Source organism: Myxocyprinus asiaticus, chromosome 40, assembly GCF_019703515.2.
Source record: "Myxocyprinus asiaticus isolate MX2 ecotype Aquarium Trade chromosome 40, UBuf_Myxa_2, whole genome shotgun sequence".
NCBI classification, from domain to species: domain Eukaryota; kingdom Metazoa; phylum Chordata; class Actinopteri; order Cypriniformes; family Catostomidae; genus Myxocyprinus; species Myxocyprinus asiaticus.
In genome coordinates this window covers 27,531,324-27,555,925 of record NC_059383.1, presented here as the reverse complement: position 1 = coordinate 27,555,925, position 24,602 = coordinate 27,531,324, and the positions used below count along the sequence as shown (strand labels likewise).

Below are 24,602 nucleotides of genomic sequence, written 5' to 3'. Positions count from 1 at the left end.
GGATTTAACCACTGGAGTCGTATGGATTACTTTTATGATGCTTTTATGTGCTTTTTGGAGTGTCAAAATTTTGGCACACATTCACTTGCATTATATGGACCAACAGAGCTTAAATATTCTTCTAGATATCATAATTTGTGTTCTGCAGAAGAAAGAAAGTCATAAACATCTGGGATGGCATGAGGGTGAGTAAATGATGAAAGAATTTTCATTTTGGATGAACTATTCCTTTGTCATTGTAATAGAAAAAAGTTAACTTTCTATGTTATGTCAGCTGTCCATACTCACTCAAAGTCTGTTGCTGTCTTTGTACAATGCAAATGCTACACCATAACTGTTTGCATATACTGTAGGCCCAACAGTTACAGTAATAAGAGTTGGTGGCACTACAGTTTTATTGGTACCATATTCTTATTTGCACTTTATGGTTTTGTCTCAGTATTTGACATGTGTTGTTAACTTCCAACTGAAGTAATCCTCACTAATAAAATATATGCACTTCCTTGCCAGGGAGCATAAAGTAAATATAATATAGTAACCCCCATCTCTCCCAGACCTCTAATACTCTACAGAATGACTCCCACATTGCTCACCTCCCCACACCATGCAACATCCTTCTTTTCTCTTTCTGGAGGATCAAAGATTTTAGTTAATTATAAAAAAATAAAAATAAAAACATTATAAGCTTTAAATATATCAACTTTACCAAAATGAGACAAGTAACTCAAATTTAGATTATTTTCATTTCAGATTATATTTAATTGATTTGTATAATTAGTTAATTAAGACTTACTGAGATGAGCTGAAATTGGACAGTGGTCCTGGAATATTTATGTGCCTGCTGTTTATTTATATGGAAGAGGCCCAAAGATTTGTTTTAAATTTTTTATGTTTGGCTGGGTATTTGGCTTCTTATTGCAGAATAATTTAGACTATTGAAATAGTTTTTCATGTTTTTAGTGTGCTTTTCGTCACTGTTTCTAGTATTCTGTAATGTATATGCTCTATATTGGCTGCCCCCAAACATAGAATCCCAGAATTTTATCGACAGTTTAAAAGCTTTGGTATGATGCTTCGTATCCATTATGCTCACAGCTCTGTGAGGTGTGTAAACCTCACTCTTAGAGGGAGACGAAAGCCACATCCTGCATCATTTTATACCTAGTCATGTTTGGAGGCAGAGGTATGAGACAGACTGCAGGGTTTCTAAGAGAAGGGAGTCCCCTTCTTCCCTAAGCATTACTGATTTACAGCAGATGGCAAAAGAATGAGCTTTCTTCTGTGGTAATGTGCATGTACCAGTATCTGGGAAGTTGACATAAAAATAAGTCTGGAAAGCTGTCATGTCCTGTGGTGTGACATGATATTCTTCTTCTAAAGCTATTCTAAAAAGCATTTTGCTGATTCTTTTATAATTATTATGTATGCAGCTTGTACAGTATGACCTCATATTAAAGGAAAGTTCAAGCTTTAATATAAGTTAAGCACAATCAACAGCATTTGTGGCATAATACTGACCACAAAAATAATTACATTGAATTATTAATTTAATACTGTATGTGTGTGTGTGTGTGTGTATATATATATCCATTGTAAGTGCCTTACTGTATAAGTAAGGCACTTACAATGGAAGTACACTTACAATTTGGAGCCAGTCCAAAAGCGTAAAAAAAAACCCCACATTGTTTAAAAAATATAGCCTCAAGATGTAAACATTATAGATGTGAAACTGATTTTAGTGTAATAAAATTGACCCTTCCCCCCTTGGTTACTGTTGCTCGCTCTGACAAGCTCTGCAGTACTCCCCATGGGAATGAAGATGAGATTGCCATGAACAACGCGTTTTTTGGCTAAATATTCTCATAAACGGAATGGATAATATTTTTACATGGGCTGGTATGAAGAGTGACGTAATGCATATTTATATTACGTTTTTTTGTAAAAGAAATTGTTAAATTATGCGGGAATTTGATTAAAAACTGTGGAGACTGTGAATCAGAATCAAGGCAAATGATTATTCATTATTCAATGATTGTCACTTGAAAAGAGAAAAACTTCATTTAATATTGATTACACATTAGTGTATGTGAACAGAGCTGTTTATAACATCTCATAACACTCGTTTTGATACTGTGAACTGTTTATTTACTATCACTTTTACTATGACTTGAGTCAACACATAAATTAATTAAGTTATTGGTTGTTCAGTTATTAGGTTTAATTGACCTTGGAGAAAATGTAGGTGTCATTGCAGATGTTATATGTTAATTTGGGAATGAGGGCTGACACAGTTTAATCCATAACAAGCTCTTCTCCAGATTTTTTTTTAAAGATTATTAAAAAAAAAAAAAAAAAAGAGAATGAAAGAAAAACACTGCAGGTATCCTCTCTGGGTAACTCGTGTCACTATTACAAATGACCCGGCTACAACGTGTTTTACATTTTTTGGATTATTTTGATAAAATCAGGGCAACAGTTGCTAAAACAGGATTGGTCAGAAGCGCTTTTAAGGCGGGGCTTATCGAAGGGTTAATTGTGAACCTACAGTATATCCAATGCCAGGATCTCATGTGTTGTCATGACAACAAAGTTGTAACATTGGATATAACTTTACACAAATAAGGTTAGCAAGTGATTTTAACATGTATAATGTTTAACGTCTTGTGGCTTTACTTTTGAAACAATGTTTATTTTAGTGTTTAGGAACTGGCCCCATTTATGTTCATTGTAAGTGCCTCATTGTAACTGCGATTTTTGCTTGTTCTTTTTTAAAATAAATGAGGGGTGAGTTGAAATTATTTTTGTGGTAATCAACATTATGCCAAAAATGCTGTATATTAAGTTTAACTCATATTCAACCCAGAACATTACTTAAATTGAGAGACTACATTGGATAGTTGTACTTTTAAGAATGTGTTTTTCACACCGCAGGACCATAAAAAATTTAACTAGTAGACAAAAACAATAATAAAAATGGTAAAATAGATGCAGCACCTAAAATACTTTCCCTTATACATTCATATATATTTGTTATTAAAATATTGATATTGATAAATCTGAAAGCTTGTGGACATTTTATGCATCAATTAAGGATTTTCCTAATTTAATCCCTGTATTGCCTGTGCCTGCTTCACAGCTGTGTGAAGGTTTTGGGATCATAGGGGAGGGGCATGGCTTCAGGAGTTACCGCCCCCTCAACAGCCTCTTCTCCCACACACACTCTCTCTTCCTCTCCTCTCTCTCTCTCTCTCTCTCTCTCTCTCTCTCTCTCTCTCTCTCTCTCGCACTTAGCTTTAGTCACTCAGGGAGGAAATGGAGGGTCCACCGTAGTGTATGGTGGGGGAGCTCTGTGTCTCGGCTTCTGCAGCATGCAGCAGGCCTTGTAAGGAGAGAAGGGGAAAGAGAGAGAGAGTGTTGCCGTTAACGCTGTCTGACATTTGCACACCCAGAGGAAGCTAAATGAAAGAGGACAGAAAGAGAAATAAGGAAAAGCAAAGGAATATTTTCTTAGCAGGTTAACAGCCTTTGGAACTTGGAACTAAGACGGTAAATATTTCTTTATCTCATTTCTCCTGCTGCTGTATCTCTCTTTTTCCATCACTTGCCTTCCTCTGCCTGGAGCTTGGCTGTGGGGATTCCGATGTGTGTTTCTGCATGAGGAGCTGTGCAGCATTATAAATCACTTCTCTCTCTCTCTCTCTCTCTCTCTCTCTCTCTCTTCTCTCTCTTTCTCTATCTGTATACATGATCATAGCTGGGAATTGCCCCAGTTCAGTACATCATGCATTTGTATGCCTTTATGAGCAGAGACTTAGGATGATGCTGTTGCAAGAATGCAAGTTTGTCATTCTTGTGTGATTCTACAAAGCATTGTTTTCAACCAGGAATCTTTTTTTTTTTTTTTTTTACACATATATGTACAGTTAGGTCCAAAAGTCTGAGACTACATTGAAAATCTCAGAAAAAAAATCTAATTTAAACCTGGTAATTAATATTTTTAGGAATTTGAACAATTTAAACAAAGAAATGTTATGGCGTAAAATTAATAAGTAATATTTAAGACTCTGCGCTATTTCCAGATAACTAATCAAAAAAGCAAATATTTGACATTGAACATGTTTACTGCTTTGTACACAAGGACAGATTTCTTTGCTTCCATTGAAGCACACAATTTGCTCTTTGGAACACAATCAAATCATGCTGGGATAACATGGATCATCGGGTTTTGCACAAACTTTTGAAGTCCATACCAACTCGGTTGCAGGCTGTCATGAAAGCAAAAGGAGGACATACCAAATACTAAGAAATTCTGAAATTTGTGTTAATTTTTGTGTGTAAATTTTCTCTCAAATTGTAATGCTGATAATGTAACTTGTAATGAAAAACATTGTATAAAATAAAAAAAAAAAAAAAAAGCAAAATAGAAGCATTTTCACTAGTGGTCTCAGATTTGATCCTAACTGTATATGTTTTTTTTTTCTTCTTTTTTTCACAAATACAAACACATGGTTTTGCTATCTCTACTTTTACAAGCTTAGTTATTCAGATCTAGATACATTTTGACTTTTATGCAATTTGCATGTTTTTCAGAGAGACAGATGGAGATTTTAGATGGACCTCTAAACTGTGGTCTTAGGCTTATTGTTTTTCACTTTGTCCTGGGTCAGAGTTTATATCCCAGGAATCAGTGACTGCAGCCAGTACCCACACTGCATCCCTTTGGTTGCCATGGTTACAGCGAAACCCCCCCACCTTGACTGAGTGACACTTTCTATTCAATAGTTATTGCCTTATTTAAAAATACCCCACGCCCCATGTACTCCATTTGCTTCTCTTACAGACGTGGTCCTTCAATCCACTCTGACAGTTGTGTGAATAAATACATTATTCCCTATCTGCAAGATCAGAATACGTCAATCAGTATATTATGTGGACAGCTGTTTTAATGCTTCATTATTTGCTCACTTTTTGAGTGCTGATAAAATTACATACTTAGAGCAAAACCCATAATCTTCTTTCTAAATGTAAATAATTTGTATTGCATTGTGTGTTCCCTTTGAAAATGTAACAGCAAAAAGCTTAATGTAAAGTCCATTTTGTTTTAATTAAGTGGCCCTTTGCTTAAGGACATTTGCAAGAGTTTATCATCCATAGAAGAGCCTCCTACATTCCTTTAATACATTAGGAGAGTGTATGTTCAAAGTCAGCCAAGATATTCTCTTGAGTCTGAGCCAGATTAATCTCTCTGTTTCTTTTTTGGGATGTTGGGGAAACAGGCTTAAATGACGGTACTCTAATACCCAGCAAAAAAGCCATCCTGTGAAGCCTTGAAATACATGATGTGGTGATTCATTCTCGATGCCCTCTTTCTAGAGTAGAATACACATATTTATATGCCTAACATTCTGATCTGTTTCCAAAATGTTTAGAGAAATGAGAAAAAAATAATACCAAACCTGTGCAAAATGTACCGCCTCCATGGGGTGCTGTGGTGGTTGCCTGGGTGTAGCTAAATGGTTGCCGAGGTATTCAGGGTGGTGACTAGGGCATTGGTAGGTGGATGATAAAGGGTATTCTGGGTGGACACTTACAGGCCAAGCCAAAAGAGCCCACCCCCAAGTGTCTAAGATATTCTGATCTCTAGATATGGCTCAGATTCCTTCTTCAAGGAACAAGTAAGTCTGTTTTATTGTCCACCGTGCAGAAATAATGAGTCTGATCACTGGTAAAATTAATAACACAACTGTCCTTAGCAAGCTGCACAATGTGAGGTGTCATTCATGTCTGTTGCATGGTTTGGGATGAGTTTCTCTTCAAAGTTTAGTACTAAAGTTTAGGGAATTTTTCAAATCTCTAACCCTACAGTAAGTATAAGCTATCATAGTAGTGATGCAGCATCGCTGATGCTTGCCTTAGCAAAAACATAGAGAATCAAGCCAGCCAACTCAGAGGCTTCCAGGCACCAAGAGTCTCGGGACGGCAGGATGCAGAGCCAAGAATAAATCAGTCACCGTGTTGACATCCTGAGCTCAGCAGCATCATTATCACACCCCATGAATATATCTCTGGGGTTCACAGGAGGAAGCCTTCCACCATCACATATGTGTGTGTCGTGAGAAAGACTCGGAGAACAACAAGGACGGTTGAGTGAGTGTGTGTGTGTGTGTGTGTGTGTGAGACAAACCCCCCCCCCCCCCCGGAATGGAAACATGTAAATTCTTCACACTGTAACCCCCCCCCACCCCCTCAAATGTTCAAGCCAAATCTACGCCCTTGACTATACATACATTTTTGCTAAATTATTTTTACATGGCTTCTTGTACGTATCGCTGCAGTCACCTAGAGTTTTAGGATAGGGGCAACGGTTTTGGTGATTTAAAACATGATAGAGCTTTAACCGTAAAACCTTATCTTTATGGGATAACATTTCACTTGCCTTGTTAAACTTTATTTATCTTGCCACCTCGGACCTGTCGCAATACCTGCAATGAACCACGCAAAGTCATTTTGCAAAAATCTAGCCACAGTCAATTCATTTTCATGAGATCATGCTAAATTAAAAAATTACTTTCAGAAAACGTTTTGGTATTTTTCGGCATGCAATCCAATGTGTCTTGTGTAATGCAAACTGTCATTTGGTATTACTAGCACAGTTAGAGCTAAATGTCAATTATCCAAAGTTTCTTGTGATATTTGTAATGTAAATCTCTAATTAAGTGATAAATACTGACAGTACTTGTCATATTTAGTCTACGTACTGCTAGATACTGATCACAACTGAAAGCGTGGTTAACGCGACTTCTGTTTGCTACTGTCAATTCAGCAACAAGTGGAAATACACACTTGCAAGACTTACTAACTTGGAATAACATTTTTCAAGTTACTGAAATGTGCAAAACGTATGTATGTAAAAAGAATATGTACTCTTAAGACCCCCTTTTGTTTTTGGGGCCCCAACCTTTTGTTTTGACTTCATCTTTTGGAGGTCTTAAATGGTGGGTCAGACCCCCTCATACCCTTGGATGCTGCGTTCAATACAAGTTAAGCTTAATGGACAGCATTTGAGGCACAAAGTAAATCATCACAAAATAAAATTTTGTCCCGTCTCTCCTTTACTTAAAAAAAAGAAAATAAATAAATAAATAAAAAATCAAGGTTACGGTGAGGCACTTACAATGGAAGTAAATGGGGCCAATTTTTGGAGGGTTTAAAGGTAGAAACATGAAGATTGTAATTTGATAAAAGCACTTCCATTAATTCTTCTGTTAAAACTCTGTAATTCTGAGCTGTAAAGTTGTTTAAATTATCATTTTTTCAGTGGACTGCTAAATTACCGGGATAACTGGGTTATCATTTCATCGTCAATATATAAAACTTTACACAGAAAAGTTTAGTAAGCAATTTTTTCACACTAAAATCATGTGAATACGCATATTGTTTAAATCTTGTGGCAATACTTTTGAAACATTGAGATTTTTAACGTTTTCAAATCGGCCCCATTTACTTCTAGTGTAAGTGCCTCACTGTAACCAAGATATGTGCTTTTTTAGAGTTAATTATTTTTATTTTTTTTGATTATCAACATTATGCCTCAAATGCTGTTGATTTGAGCGTAACTGTTATTGAACCCGGATTATTACTTTAACCTCTTCTCAGTCTCTCCCCTCCACCTTTCCTCCTTTCTCTACAATTGCTTGTTACGATGTGGCGTGTGCCAGGCACTGAGTAGGTGGGTACACCACGCACATCTATTTTGAAATCCCAGACATTCTCCCTTTAGTGCCCCACTATATATATAGTATATAATATATATATAGTACTGTGCAAAAGTCTTAGGCACATAAAATGTTTAACAAAAACATTTGTCTTAAGATGGTTATTTATATCTGCTACTTTAGTGTGTCAATAGGAAATATATATTTTATACTCCCAAACATTCCTTTTGCAAATAGAATAGAATAGAACAGAAGAACAGGGAGCCCTGCAACAGATGGTATGGCCCTCACAGAGCCCCCCACTGAACATCGAGTCAGTCTGGGATTACATGAAGAGACAGAAGTAACTGAGACAGCCTAAATAAATAAAAGAACTGTAGCTAATTCTCCAAGAAGCTTGGAACATCCTATCTACCAACAACCAGGAAAAACGTCAAGGTTACTTGCATAACCTCCATTCCCTGATGGAGGGAGTGAGACGTTGTGTTGATGTAGTGACACTAGGGGTCGCTCTTGGGAGCCTGAGACACCTCTGGTCTTTGATAAAAGACCAATGAAAATTGGTGAGTGGTATTTGCATGCCACTCCCCCGGACATACGGGTATAAAAGGAGCTGGTATGCAACCACTCATTCAGGTTTTATGCTGAGGAGCTGAGACAAGGTCCGGCCATTTCAGTGGGTAGTTCAGCGTTGTGGCAGGAGGGACACAACGTCTCGTTCCCTCCATCAGGGAACGGAGGTTACGCAAGTAACCAGGATGTTCCCTATCTGTCACATACTCTACGTTGTGTTGATGTAGTGACACTAGGGTCCCTATACAAAACACCGCAACTGGCTGAACTGTGTTACGTGAACTGGCGGTGTGTGACGGGCAGACAACGTGACCCAGGGAACAAGGAAACCGCTCTTGCTGAACTCTTGGGTACTGCAGCCACTTGGGCATGCAGCGCAATTAAATGCAAAGGTAACAAAAGATTCTCCTCCCGGCCCTCGACCGGGGGATGGAGTGGTTTGCTTACCAGCTCCAGAGCAGCTGGTTTCGTTGTCCCTGGGTCGCCTGTCTCAGGGGTGCTTCGAAGCCTTTCGCGGGTTCTTGGCGGCCGCGAGACGGGTGGCGTCTGCTTCCTGTGGTGGGCTCCATGCCGGGGCCGGGCTGCAGGAGCGGGCTGCAGCGGAGCCAGTGCAGTCACCGCAGGGGGACGCCCTTGGCAATGAGCAGACAGGGTGGGGGATCTTGAGCCATGCTGGGGCAGGATATGCCGGATAACCTCCATCTGCCTTACCGCTGAAAACTACTGGGCAAAGTCCTCGGTGTCGCCGGACTGGCCAACTTGGGAAATGGGGGCAGCAAGGAACCGTGTCTTGTCGGCCTCTCCCATCTCGACCAGGTTGAGCCAAAAGTGGCGCACCTGGATCACCAAGAGACCATGCCGTGAACCTCATCGCCCGGAGGGCTTGTCCAGCGGCACCGTAGGCCTTGGCCATCAGAGACGACGTAAACCTACAGGCCTTGGACGGGAGCTTTCTCCACCCGGGGGATTGGCAAATAGCCCTTGGCCGCCCCACCATCGAGGGTAGTGAGGGCGGGGAAGCTGAAAGATCGGGACCAGGCAGTAAATATTGCCTCCCACGACCTTGTCAGCTCTTCATGCACTTCCGGGAAGAAAGGAACGGGAGCGGGACGTGGCTTTGAGCGCCGCTGCGAGCCCAGGAACCAATCATCGAGCCGCGAGGGTTCAGGGGAGAGCGGATGGTTCCACTCTAGCCCAACGCTCGTGGCTGCCCGGAAAAGCATGTTGTCATCTCCACGTCAGCCTGTGACTGGGCGACCGCACCTGAAAGTAGGAGCCCAGCTCCTTTTATACCCATATGTCTGGGGGAGTGGCATGCAAATACCACTCGCCAATTTTCATTGGCCTTTTTTCAAAGACCAGAGGTGTCTCGGGTCAGAGGTGTCTCCCAAGTGTGACCCCTAATGTCACTACATCGACACAACGTCGAGTGAGTGACAGATAGGGAACTGTGTCCAGGTGTAAGTAGGAGAATTGGTGCTGTTTTGAAGGCAAAGGTGTGCACACCAAATATGGATTTAGCTCTTTTTCTGTTTACTGGACTTTGTATGACTATTTATTTAATTATTTTTTAAGAAATCCTCACTTTGAAAGTTTTTCACAATTGCCTAAAACTTTTGCACAGTATTGTGTGTGTATATATATATATATATATATATATATATATATACGTATATAAATATAATTGAGAAACTGACAGGCAGGTGCTTGCTGTTGAAACCTGAGATTTTCTCCCCACAGAGATGGACCATGTTTCACGGTGATTTTTCCTTAACCTTATGAAGTAGGTGTAAAGCTACATGTTAACCATTTTATGTTTTCACTAGGGCTGGGAACTAGCAGAGACTAAATATACTAAATATATTTTTAGCTTGTTCTGAGTTTGCATTTAGCATTTATAGAAATAAGTGAATGTTCGTCGACCTAATGCTGCAGTATTTCATATTCTCACTCGCTCTGAATGGTGGTACATTTTTCCCTAAAATATTAATATGAAAATTTAAATAAAAATATAGATTGTTGGTGTTAGAATACCAGTATAGTATTTTGAGGTAAAACACCACAATACTTTGAAATTATTAGACTGTTTTTGAAGCAGAGTTGCTGTATCCGCAGCTGAGATCGCTTAACAATGAATTGTGAATGAGTGCCAAAAAGGCTGCTCATTCTCAGGGTTAACATTCTACCTGGATGAGTAGGTTTCTATAGCAACTCCAGAGTCCCCTCCCCCCCACTCTAAAACACACATACGCATGCACGCAATACATACCGCTTTGACTGCTCTCTGACTTACCAGAGGTGATGTTGTCATTTTGCCAGTCAACCTCAAGCAAGCAGCACAACTGAACAACTTGTTACAGATTTATTATAAAAAGTTACTGTGTAAAAGGCATAGTTCACCCAAAAATGAACATTACATCATCATTTACTTCACCTCACTGCTATTCCAAACCCACTTGACTTTCTGTCTTCTGTAGAACACAATAGGAGATGTTAGACAGAATGACAGCGTCAGTCACCATTTACTTTCATTGTATGAATGTACTGAATGGTGACTGAGACTATTCTATTCTCTAACATCTATTTTTGTGTTCCACTGAAGAAAGAGAGTGATATGGGTTTAAAATGAAATGAGGGTGATTAAATTATGACAGAATTGTAATTTTTGGATGAACTATACCTTTAAAAGCTCAAATGATTAGTGTTTTCTCTTTCATCTTATTTAAAGGGATGTGTTGTTTTGTTATAATGAGGTTTGTTTGGGTGAAAAGCCCTCAGTTTAGCAAAGCTCAGCTGTGTAACGTGTTGACAGATGAAATGGCTGTTACTTCCACACCAATAGATTTGAGATCCCAGCTGTTCTCTTCCTGTCCCAGAAGCCCTATTACTATGCATCGTTGCTTTAAAATGTTCATCGTTAGGAGTCATACACCCACACACATGGACCTTCCTTTCTGGCACACCAAGATACAGTACATTCTTTATGCTAAATACCCATCTGACTTTGTCCTTAATGTATGTTGAAATACTGTTCCCTATCTGTCACTCACTCGACATTGTGTTGATGTAGTGACACTAGGGGTCACTCTTGGGAGCCCCAAACACCTCTGATCTTTTTTTTGAAAAGGCCAATGAGAATTGGCGAGTGGAATTTGCATGTCACTCCACCGGACATACGGGTATAAAAGGAGCTGGTATGCAACCACTCGTTCAGATTTTTCTCTTGTCCGGACGGACAACACAATCAACTGCCAAGGCAGTCTACGGTCCTACTGCATGTCACAACTCGACCGCCGTCTCCTTTTCTGGAGTCAGCAGCGCCTCAAGTCGCTACAAGCCACTCACATCCCAGGCGACCTCAACACCGCAGCGGACACGCTGTCACATCAGGTTACCCTCAGGGGAGAGTGGAGACTCCACCCTCAGGTGGTCCAACTGATTTGGAGTCGATTTGGTCGAGCACAGGTAGACCTGTTTGCTTCCCAGAATCCTCCCACTGCCCGCTTTGGTACGCCCTGACTGAGGCACCTCTCAGTATAGATGCGTTGGCACACAGCTGGCCCCCTGGACTACGCAAGTATGCGTTTCCCCCAGTGAGCCTACTTGCACAGACCCTGTGCAAGTGCAAGGTCAGGGAGGACGGGGAGCAAGTCATCCTAGTAGCACCCTACTGGCCCACCCAGACATGGTTCTCGGATCTCACGCTCCTCGCAAAAGCCCCCCCCTCCCCCCAGCGAATTCCCCTGAGGAAGGACCTTCTTTCTCAGGAACAGGGCACCATCTGGCACCCGCGACCAGACCTCTGGAATTTCCACGTCTTGCCCTTGGACGGGACCCGGAGAACTTAAATGGCCTACCGCCCGCGGTGGTAGACACAATCACTCAGGCTAGGGCTCTCTCTACGAGGCACCTGTATGCCTTGAAGTGGCGTCTGTTCGCTAAGTGGTCTTCTTCCCTATGCGAAGACCCCCAGAGATGCGCAGTCGGATCTGTGCTTTCCTTCCAGCAGGAGAGGTTGGAGGAGCGGCTGTCCCCCTCCACCTTGAAGGTGTATGTAGCCGCTATTTCAGCTCATCACGATGCGGTAGATGGTAAGTACTTGGGGAAGCACGACTTGATCATCAGGTTCCTGAGAGGCGCTAGGAGGTTGAACCTCTCTAGACCGCACCTCGTCCCCCTGTGGGACCTCTTTGTAGTCCTTCAGGGTCTACAGGGAGCTCCCTTTAAGCCCTTGGAGTCAGCTGAGCTTAAGGCACTCTCTTTGAAGACTGCTCTCCTGACTGCACTCACTTCCATCAAGAGGGTAGGGGACCTGCAGGCATTCTCTGTCAGCGAATTGTGCCTGGATTTCAGTCTGGGTTACTCTCACGTGATCCTGAGACCCCGACCAGGCTATGTGCCCAAGGTTCCCACGACCCCTTTTAGGGATCAGGTGGTGAACCTGCAAGTGCTGCCTCAGGAGGAGGCAGACCCAGCCTTGGCATTGCTGTGTCCGGTGCAAGCTTTACTCATCTATTTGGATCGCACGCAGGGCTTTAGAAGCTCAGAGCAGCTCTTTGTCTGCTTTGGGGACAGCAGAAAGGAAGCGCTGTCTCCAAACAGAGGATCGCCCACTGGCTCATTGACACCATCACGATGGCATATCAGGCTCAGGACGTGCCACCCCCTGCGGGGTTACGAGCCCACTCTACCAGGAGTGTGGCGGCCTCCTGGGCCCTGGCTAGTGGTGCCTCTTTGGCAGACATCTACAGAGCAGTGGGCTGGGCAGCACCCAACACCTTTGCGAGATTCTACAATCTTCGGGTTGAGCCGGTCTCATCCCGAGTAGTGGCAGGCACGAGCAGGTAAGTTCCGGGACAACTGGCCGGGTGTACCGCTTGCGCATAGCGCCTTTCCCCTCGCTTGAGGGGAAGACGTGCCCTCTCGACTCCTAGTAGATCACAGACTGTGATCCCTGGATGACTTTCCTCCTTAGCCCTGTGGCAGTTGAGTTTGCGGAGAAAAACGCTGACCCTGTGCGCTAATGAGGCCCTGTACTGAGGTAGGTGCTCCGCATGTGCTGGTTCCCCCGAAGGCGACCCCATGTGATATTTTCCGCAAAATCGTTTCCCTGCCGGTAAACTGCGTCTTCCTTGGGCAGGGGCCCCTCTGCCCCTGGTCGCCATGCTTTGTAGAAACTCCTCCCCCTTTGGGTAGGACCTAACATAGGACCTCTCCACATGACGATAAGGCTCGGTAAAGACCATGTGACGTATTTTCACTCAAAATACCCCCCCCTTTTTTGGGCGGGGTGTGGTCTCCGTGGTGTCTTCCCCTTGGGAGTGACACCCCCCCCCCCGACATAGACACTTAGGGCTCCCAGTCAGTTAACAAATTCCACTCTTTTTGGGGAGAAAAGAGAAGGAAAAGAGGCCTCAGCTGGGCTAGCCTGTCCACCTATTCGTTGGGCAGTCGACTTGTTTCTGAAGGACTGTTCGACACTCATAAAGAACGATGGGGGAGGTTACGTAATGGCCTGGTGCACTGGCTATGAGGCACACAGCAGTCTGCCCGTCACACACCGCCACTTCACGTAACACAGTTCAGTTAGTTGTGGAATTTTGTATAGGGACCCCTAGTGTCACTACATCGACACAACGTCGAATGAGTGACAGATAGGGAACATCATGGTTACTTTCGTAACCTCCATTCCCTGATGGAGGGAATGAGACGTTGTGTCCCTCTTGACACAACGCTGAACTACCTGCTGAAATGGCCGGGACCTTATCTCGACTTCTCAGCACAAAACCTGAATGAGTGGTTGCATACCAGCTCCTTTTATACCCGTAAGTCTGGGGGAGTGGCATGCAAATTCCACTCGCCAATTCTCATTGGCCTTTTAAAAAAAAAAAGATCAGAGGTGTTTGGGGCTCCCAAGAGTGACCCCTAGTGTCACTACATCGACACAACGTCTTGTTCCCTGGCCCTCTGGGCAGATTTACTTGGATTGGCCCAAGAAGCTGCCAACATTTTCAAGGCTTGTAATGTATTTAAAAGTATGTAAAGAGCAGCATCTGCTGAGCATCAGGGCCAGTTAGAGAAAGGTGCATCTTCTGCACATCTAGCCTAAATTTAAAGGTGAAGTGTGTTATTTCTGCAGCACTTGCTTCACCAAACAGAATTGCAAAAATAAAGCCTGTTTTCAAACTGGTTTCCTGAACACTCCCTTAATTTGCCATTTGTTAGACTTACATATAGTCCTGAATTTAACTCACACCATTTGTTTAGCCAATTATGCTATGTTAGGCTGGTCGGGATGTTCTAACAAACAGAACAATGTTTTTATAGCGCTACAGAGTCACACTTTTAACTCTTTTTGGAGAAATCAGCCTACAAATTGCTTACTTACGGTAGCTAACTCTGCATTTAAGCTGAAGTCACACTAGCAGACTCAAAATAACTCTATTTTGGCCGAGGGTTTCACACTTGCCGACTCTTTTGCTTAGATCTCGCTCTCCTCAGTTAATTAAGATTGGTGGAGGGGTGATAGACATGCCAAATCACCGCAACTGTCACATGGAGCTAGCCAAAATAACACCAGGAGAACCATGTGAGGCTGTGAGCACAATTCTAAAAATGGTAAAAGAGTGATTAAGGATGCAATTGTCAGAGTAACTTTACCTTGTTAAAGTGTGTGATTGTGTAGTTATCACGTCGAGGCTTGCCGTATAAGAACGTGTATATCCATATGAAGCTTTCAGTGGGTAAAGAAATACATTCAGTAAAAACAGACTTTAACCTCCGCTTTCTGATTTCATTTCAGTTTAGGAGAAAAACGCAGTAAAATGCCTGGTGACAGAATCACTATGGATTACAATCAGCATTTGTGATGATACAGTATACAGCTGAGAGCGATGAAAACATTCACATCAGCTTGACGTCTTGTCAGTTCTTCAATAAAAGACAAAGCTCATTGGTCACTTGAAGAGAACACAAGAGCCCACCCGGTTGACAGAATTTTTTTTTTCTGTCATGTTGGATACTTTTTCTCCCCTTGCTGGAACCATTAACTCAGCAGGGAGTCCCGAAAGTCAAGTGATGAATGAGCTAATGTGTGCTTCATCTCCCTCTGCCTGGCTGAGATTATGCTATTGAAGCTCACACCTGAAAATCACTGGAAAAATAGACTAGTTTGGCACCGGCTTAAGCTGGGATAGAACAGTGTATTTAACATTGAAAAAATTATACACTTCACATTTAAATTTTTTCAATTCAATCAACATGGTCATTAGTTTAGTATTTCCCCTCATTCTTGTATTTTTCATCCCTCCAGGAGTCAGAGGTCAATGAGAGGAGGAAAAGGTGTCAGATTCTTGAGAGGGAAGTAAAGAAAAATACATTAACATGTAAGACTTTGGTAAGTACAGATGTCGCAATGCTCATTTCAATGCATTTCATTGTGCATAAATAAACATGAGATTACTCCAGAAACATTTGTGTTCTGTTTGTCCAGGTGCACTTCATAAAGTTTAAACCTCAACAGTGGTCTGTAGACTTCAAAGTTTGAGCATTTCTCCTGAGGATGCTTTTGCTGGATTGCCTGTCCCTCCTTTTGCCTGTTTTGTGTTGTTTGTATCACTGTAACAGAAGAACCCTGTTGCTCTGCAGAGGTTATGCTTTTACTCTCTCTCTCTGGGGCTTTAGCAAACATGGGTAGTCTTAGCAAAAGTCATGGGCAGGATTAAACCCTATCACAGACAAGAAAACAACCCATTGCTTATCTCAGTCGATTCTGTAGGATTTCACAAACTGGGCTAAAATTTTCTCATAAAAAGCTATTAATGCCCTCAATAAAGCACAAAATGATCCTGCTGCTCAAGATCACCATTGCCTTTGCTAGCTAATACCTTTTCATTTATTTAAAAGTTGAGTTAACTTTTTGAAAAAAGAGCATAACTCATTTTGTCCTTGTTGACAGTTCTGGTTGTTTTTCATTCACATTAGTGGTCAAGAAATATGGGGTTTTCAATGACCAATTCTTTAACTAGTATCGCAACCTAAAGCACCAAATTATTTAAAACCTGTCAAAATAAATTTGTGAATAAACAAGCGTCTCAAAACTGTTTTTCCGTAATTATCATATCCAAAATTAGGTGGTAACTGCTAATAAGTCCATCTGACTACACAAATAAGTTATCTTTAGTAGCTATAGCTGGAGAGTTTACTGACCAAGATACTTATAATTTGAATAGATTTGACTTGATTTAATGTCTCTAAAAATAAAAGGTAATTTCTGAGGTCAAAATTTAGGGTCATTCCTGTCTACTCATTCCTGTCCTTAAAGAGCACCTATTATAGTTTTTAAATGTGCCTAATTTTGTTTTTAAAGGTCTTATACAATAGATTTACATGCATCTAAGGTCAAAAAACACTTTAATTTGCTCAAAATTTAAATTGCAGCATTACCTTTTTTTTCCCAGTTTCAAAAACGACTCGTTCAATGATCCGTTCTAAAGGATTCATTCTAAACTCCTCCTTTCAGAGAGCCTATTCTGCTCTGATTGGTCAGATGTCCCAGTCTGTTGTGATTGATCTACCGCTTAGTGTAGTGTTTGAGGGTGGGTCAAAGCTGTTTGCGAGCAGCCAATGAAGACCAGAGGCGGGTTTTTTGTCTCCAAATTACGTAGGTTAGTACAGGAAGTAAGTCTGGAATTACTAACGACTCGTTTTAGAATCAGTTCTTTCTTTTGGGAGTCAATAACTCCATTTGTCGTGCACTTTGATTTTTGAAACTTTTCAGACTTTTGTACATTCACAAACAGCTATATAACACACTACATGAAAGGTAATATTTGAAAAACTATAATAGGTGCTCTTTAATGGTTCACTTTTGGAACATTCCACAAGCTGCCACATAAACTTCAAGTGTTCTTCAAATCTGTTCTCAATATCGTGTAGCAAGGTTCGTGCAACAATTTGAGAAAGTTTAAGAATTTTGACACAAATCTCAGGGGCTGTTCACACAATGTGACCTTGCGTTAAAAAAAAGGCTTGGCGGCACGTCACATAAATGGACGCACCTGGTGAAGACAGGGTGAAATAATGGAATGGAATAGACACTCCCAGAGTATCTGCCGCTTTCGGGGGGTGTATGCTACTCCCAAAAATAGTACAGAGCAGGTGGCACAGCTGTAAATACCTAAAGAACTGAGATCTGGGAATCCCAAAATGTTGAACCAAATTCTCAAAGGATCTCAACACTCCACTTTCATATAGGTCACTGAGTGTATTAACCTCCCTCACAATCCACTCTGACCAGCAGAAAGGGGACTTATTAATACATAATTTTGGGTTCAGCCATATGCTCGAGGCAACATTTAAATAAATGTCTGAATTAAACACTCTGGACACTTTTGTCCATACCGAGTGCAAATGCGAGATAACGGGGTATAACTTAACTTCTCCGATTAGTTTGATAGAAAGGCTTTGCAATGGCGAAATAGGGGCAAGAACTTCCTGTTCAATTTAAAACCAGGGAGGGGCTCTCTCAGGTAGAAACGTCCAATGCGCCAAATGTCTGAGTCCGAATTCATAATGATAAAACAAAATCTTGGGTAGGCTTAGCCCACCTTTGTCAATCGGCCTATGCAATTTACTGAAATGTAATCTGGGACGTTTACCATTCCAAATGAAGGACTTCGCTATGCTATCAAATTGCTTGAAATAAGAGAGGGGGACCTCTATAGGGAGAGATTGTAGCAGGAAGATGAATTTTGGAATACAATTCATTTTAATAACATTAACCTTCCCAATCATAGATAAATGTAATAAAGCCCACCTGCGCACATTGCTCGAAAACCTTTTTATTAAACGGTCAAAATTAACTCTAACTAAATCACACAAATTTGCTGGGAATAAAATACCCAAATACTTAATGCCCTGTTTGGACCACTGGAAAGCGCCCGGCTGAAAAGCCATTACTGGGCAGTACTCTGTCAGAGCCAAAGCTTCGGATTTAGACCAATTATCTCTGTATCCCGAGAACTTAGAAAAGGATTAATAATTCTGTGGAGGCAAGGCATAGATCTAATAGTGTCGGAGACGAATAATAAAATATCATCTGCGTAAAGCAAAAGCTTATGTGCCACAGCTCCCGCCACCACTCCTGGAAAATCATCCTCCTTTCTTATCGCGGCTGTTAATGGTTCCAGGGCAAGACAGAACAATAATGGGGAAAGAGGGCAACCCTGCTGGGTGCCCCTATCCAGAGTAAAATAATCTGAAATTAATCCATTCGTTTGTACTGCCGCTACCAGCTATCTATAAAGTAACTTAATCCAACCAATAAAGGTATTCCCGAACCCATACCTTTCAAAATTTTAAAAATATAATCCCATTGTACCATATCACACACCTTTTAAGCGTCAAGTGAGATGGCAGCGACCGGAGTCTGATCATTCGCCACTGACTACATGATATTGATGAAATGCCTAATGTTATCAGAAGAGCTACGGCCCTGAATAAACCCCACCTGATCTATATGTATAAGAGATGTCATAACTTAATTGGTTAGCCAAAATTTTTGACAATATTTTAACATCTAGCTGGATCAGAGAAATTGGATGGTAACTCTTACACTCGCTTGGATCTTTGTCCTTTTTAAGAATCAGACTGATCCGGACTTGCGTCATGGTTGGCGGAAGCTTTCTGTTCTTTAATGATTCCGTTTAAACTTCTAACAATAGTGGAGCCAGTTCTGTAGCATAAGATCTGAAAAACTCAGCGGCAAAGCCAAGGCTCTGGCCTTGCCTTAATTACCTCGCCAAGCTCCTCCAAGTTTATCTCGGAATCAAGATAATTTTTTTGCTCAGCTGTCAGTTTAGGAAGTTCTAATGGTTCCACAAAGTTTCTAATATCCTCATCAGCAGACGAAGATGTGGAACTATAGAGATCAAGATAGAATTCTTTAAAAGCATTATTAATATCAATGGCTGAGGTAAATATTTCACCACCAGCAGATTTTTCTGAGAGAATGGTAGAAAAAGTTTTTATATCTAGCCAGAAGTTTTCCTGCCTTGTCCCCTAACTCAAAGTATGACTGTCTTGCCCTGAATTGTCAAAACTCCACCTTCCGTGACAAAATAGTATTATATCTGTATTTCAATTGGGTCAATTCTTTTAGGCCATCAGATGACATTCGGTGCTTCAGCTCTGCCTTGGCAGTTTTAATATTCCCTTCCAACTCCTTCTCGTGCTTTGGTTTTTTGGTGAATGAGGCATACTGTATGATCCAGCCCCTAAGAACCGCCTTAAGTGCCTCCCAAGCCACGCCCACAGAGGATACTGAGGACCAGTTGGTTTCCATATAAACATTGATTTCAGCCTTTAACATTTGTTGGAATTCAGGACTTTGCAAAAGGAATACATTAAAGTGCCAACTAAATGATTTCCTTTCCTCCATATGTGGCAACACCTCTAAACTCACCAGGGCGTGATCTGAGACTAAAATGTTTCCAATTGACCAATCAACAACAGATGAAATGAGTGACTTAGATACATATATAAATTAAAAAATCTATTCTAGAATAAATCTTAAGGACTGATGTAAAACATTTATAGTCCCTACCAGATGGGTTCAAAAGTCTCCAAATATCTGCAAGACCAAGATTTTACATATCCTTTGAAGCATCAATGTTGCTCTAGGGGGCTTACACACTTTTGCTTCACTATGATGAAGGACTGAGTCCATCAAAAGATTAAAGTCTCCTCCCAATAGTATATCATGAGGGGTGCCAGCGGCTTGCAACATCCCTTCAAGATCTATAAAAAAAAACCCTGATCATCAACGTTAGGTGCATAAATATTTGCCAAAATAAGACTTTGCCCCTGAATTTCTGCTAAAACAATAATGACTCTTCCTAATTTATCTTTAATCTGTTTGAGACATTTGAATTGTAGATGCTTACTTATCAGTGTAATGACTCCCCTGCTCTTACTTGAGCCAGCACTAAAGAAAATATGTCCATCCCATTTCTTTCCAAATTTTTCAGGGAAGATGCGTTTCTTGAAGAAACACTATATCATATTTCTTATGCTTAAGAAGAGAAATAACCTTCCTTCTTTATATGGGGTGCCCCAACCCATTCACATTCCACGTGGAGAGAGACAATCCATTCATATTAACATTTGACATTTTGACATAAAAGATAAAATAGATTGTGTGTCAAAAACAAAATTATGAAGACCACATTCCAACATTATTGCAACAATCAAACCCCGAACTTCCCCCAGAACCAAACAAACAGAAAAAAGAAAAATGTGTGCATTAACCCTGTGCACAACAGCACCAACTGGCATCCATCCCTCTAAACTCAAACAGTCCATGTATGCCTAGGAGAGCCCCCGTGACAACTTTGCCATCGGATTGCTCAAGTCCAGTGTTTCTATAAAAATTTTGTGAGACAGAATTATACAGCAAAAGATGATCTCTAAAACAAACTCCAGCCAATAGGCGGAATAAACACAAAGAACATGTAGATTCATCCACATAACTGTCCCAAAGGTGTGTTCCTCCACAAAAGAACATGTAGATTCATCCACATAACTGTCCCGAAGGTGTGTTCCTCCACAAAAGAAACTCCAGCCACTAGGCGGAACCAGCACAACAAATAAAAAAGGCACTCACTTTCCTCGGACAGTCAAACAAATGTTCAGTGAGCCGGCCCATTCGGCTGCTACATGAGTGCAACAAATGTCCTAATCACTCCAATGACTTGCAAGAAATACTCCACAAAACAAACTCAAACCACTAGGAGGCATAAGCACAAAGGACATGCAGATTCACCCACAAAACTGTCCCGAAGGAGTGTTACTTCACAAAACAAACACCAGCCGCTAGGCGGAACCAGCTCAAAAAGAAACAAAAAAGGTGCTCAGTTCCTCGGACAGTCAAGTGAATGTTCAGTGAGTCGGTCCACTCGGCTGCAATGTGAGTACCACAAAATAACTTACTCACTCCATTGAATTTATGAAGGACAACACTAGCTGGGGACATGGAATTTTTTAAAGCCATCCTTAGCATCTATTCTCAGTTTGGCCGGGAACATCAGTGCAAAAGTTGATGTAAGAGTTTCTTGCATTCCTTGAATCGATCACGTTTCTCTCTTGTCGAATTCGCAAAGTCTGGGAAAAAGAAAATGCTATGGTTCTTCCAAGAAAGCCTTCCTTTATTCCTCGCCTCACATAACACAAGATCTTTATCGGATGATCTCAGAAATTTGGCCAGAATTGATCGGGGTCTGTCTCCCTCAGCGGATCCCCAAGCCGGAACCCTGTGAGCTCGCTCGATTTCCACCTTATGGCCTGTTATATAAAGCAGATTCAGAAAGAGCCCGTCCAGGAATTTCACCATATCCTGACCCTCTTCGCCCTCTGGAATTCCAACAATACGTACGTTATTCCACCGGCTACGGTTCTCCAAGTCCTCCAACTTCTCCCAGACATGCTCCAAATCCACCTTGGTCGCTAGCGGATTAGCAAATAATTCCCTCTCCGATGACTCCAGATAATCGATCCGTTTCTCGACATCCCCCACTCTTGTAACCACCTCAGTGAATTTCATCTCCATGGCAGTGATCGATCGACGTATTACAGCAAGATCCTCCAAGTCAGCAACGACCTTCGTCAGCATTGCTGACATGTTCAACATTTCTCGCCGAATTTCTCGGAACTCTCCGACCAAATCGACTCCTGGGTTCGGGGCCTCTGAGGATGTCAGCTTGAGCATGTAAGTGTATTTTAATGTGTCCAGAGCCCGAGGATTTTGAATTCTTTGACATATTGTCCTCCTGGAACAGTTATGGAACAGAGTGTATCGAATCTCACAGGTTTATGACATTAATAGTGTTAAAATTAGCAAAGTGCGCAGAGCTCACCGTTCACACATCCGAACCTCGCATGGTGTCACATGACTCTCTCGAGACGTGCTTTTAAAAGTAACCCAAGTTCTTTTAACTTGATTCGCATCTTAAAAATGCTGCACTCATGGCACGAGATGCTGAATAATCAGCAAGACATGGTGCAATGGTCAAAGATGTCTGTCTAGCACATGTTTCCATGGAAAACAATTCCAAAATAGAGCAGACAGATGCAAAAAGTCCTGTTTGAAAAGATCCATAAGCAGCATTCTTTCTGTGTTATGTTTGAGCTGCAGAAGATGAAGCAACTGCACTACATCAGAAGCTTGAGCTTCTTAAGATTTGCTTTTACTTGTGTAACTTGCTGGTTATCCCATTTAAATTATCCCATCTAAAGGGCAAATAAGATATCCACCATCTCCGTACTGTTTGTATGAATGATACAACCTTGTTAGTGGAGATCCTGTGGGTGTTTAAGAGGAAAGCACAGAAATAGCATGTGTTCTTAAAGCACACTCTCCTTTGTTGCAACTGCTCAAATGTGCTTTCAAGATTCCAAGACAAACATTTTTATACTTTAATGTCAACTAGCTTAATTTGATCGCTGGAAACCCTTGTGATGCAATTATAGTAGCACTGCTAGCCCCGCAGTTGATTTACACTTATAATTTCTCTGAGCTAGGGGGCTTTAATTAGTGTGCTCCACGAGAAGTGATTTTTGTGACTTGTAAAGATGACATATCGAGAGGTCACTCTGAAAAACAAACAGCTGTCAAAAACAATCAAATCTGTCTATTGAGCATTATTCCATCAGTGCTTGCCGAAGATCTGAACTGCAATGTTTGTTTACTGCTGTATATACTGTACATTAACACAGTGACAGCATTCTGACAGGCTTAGGGAGGATGCTTTCTCCCTCCTGACCTCCTGTAGCTGTCATGGCAACCACCTGCTCTCAGTGGGAGAGGAGCCCTGAGCTTTCACAGCAGGATCAGAGGCTAAGAATCAGTTTGTTATAGGTGCAGAATGGAGTTGTCACTTAAGATTGGCAGATCTGCCACTATAAGCAACATGTTAAAGGATATTGTTGCACAGCTGAACAACCATGGATAGAAAAAACACATTTTAGTAAGACTGAGGTTAGAGCTTACAAAAGCTACCTTTACAAAAAACTGCCTTGCCAGTACCCTGATGCAGGGATGTTATCAGATGGCAGCACTAAGGTATTTTTATGTATACTGTATAGCATGCTATATGATTAACATTTTCTATATGAATATGATTTATATTCAATGGTATTTATTAGGTAAATGACAGACTGTCAGACACTTCCCACTTAACAAGCCTCCACCATTACCTTCTCCTGCCTAACTTAAAAACAGGTAGACCAGTTAAATCAGATCTATGTCATTACGTCATTAATTAACAAATATAAACATGGGCAAACATAATCATCACTGTTGCATACACTTCACAATATAATATTCAAAGCAATTAACGATTATTTTGATAATCGATTAATCTAACGATTATTAGAATGATTATTCGACTGTTCAGTGATTATTGCAACAATTAATCATTAGCTCTTAACCGATTATTCAGCTTGTGCCCCGACTTAAAAGGTTGTGTTAAATGTGCTTACTAACAATAAAGAGGACAAAATAATCTTTTAAAAATACCTCTAAATGAGATTCACTGTATTAAAGGGGGGAAAAAAATACTTTTATTTAGTTTAATTCAGTAAAGAAATTCACTGCAAAAAATCCTATTGTTATCAAGTGTTTTTGTCTTGTTTTCCATTTAAAATACTCTAGAAATCCTTAAAACAAGATACATTTACTTGAGAAGCAGCATATAATATATTTAGACTTGCTTTAAGAGAATGTATCTTAAATATAAATGTATTTTGTACTGTATATAAGTGTATTTTTTCACTTGGTTATACTTCTGCGAGTGCAGTAAAGACAAAATAAATATATGATTATGTTCAAGATCTGTTCTCTAAAAGCAAGTCTAAATATCTTATATGCTGCTTCTCAGTTGAATGCATCTTTTTTAAAAGGATTTTTAGATATTTTAAAATATATGCATTTTTAATATTATATTCAATATTCTCAGATAAAAAAAAATGTCTTCTGCAGTATAGCTGCTAAAGAAAATATACGTTGTTTTAAAGGAGTTTTAGATATTTATATTGGAAAACAAGCCAAATCAAAAACAAATCAAAAACTTTTGTTGCAGTGTATAATGGGGTGAAGATACCCTCTCTCACCTCTGTTCACTTCAACCCATCACAAAAAACAAACTCTCTCTTATTAATAAAGCTGTGTATTGCCATTTTTTCTTAATAATAAGAAATGCACAGTGACACATTATGATTCAATAAGTCGTGAGCCATCACGTTATAATCTAGCTGCAG

General features: G+C 40.8%; 1 protein-coding gene across 6 annotated transcripts in view; it reads left to right on the top strand.

Moving 5' to 3' along the window:
• LOC127431074 (RIMS-binding protein 2-like) overlaps positions 1-24,602 on the top strand; it is a 110,971-nt gene that overhangs the window by 26,124 nt on the left and 60,245 nt on the right. For 4 of the 6 annotated variants that reach the window (XM_051681312.1, XM_051681310.1, XM_051681311.1 and 1 more), the window contains one exon: positions 15,601-15,684. The exons of 1 other annotated variant lie outside the window; for it this stretch is intronic. In XM_051681312.1, coding sequence (XP_051537272.1) covers positions 15,601-15,684 — 84 coding nt within the window. Of the gene's footprint in view, positions 1-3,311; positions 3,547-15,600; positions 15,685-24,602 lie in introns of those variants that run through there. One more of the 6 variants, XM_051681313.1, reaches the window with a different exon arrangement.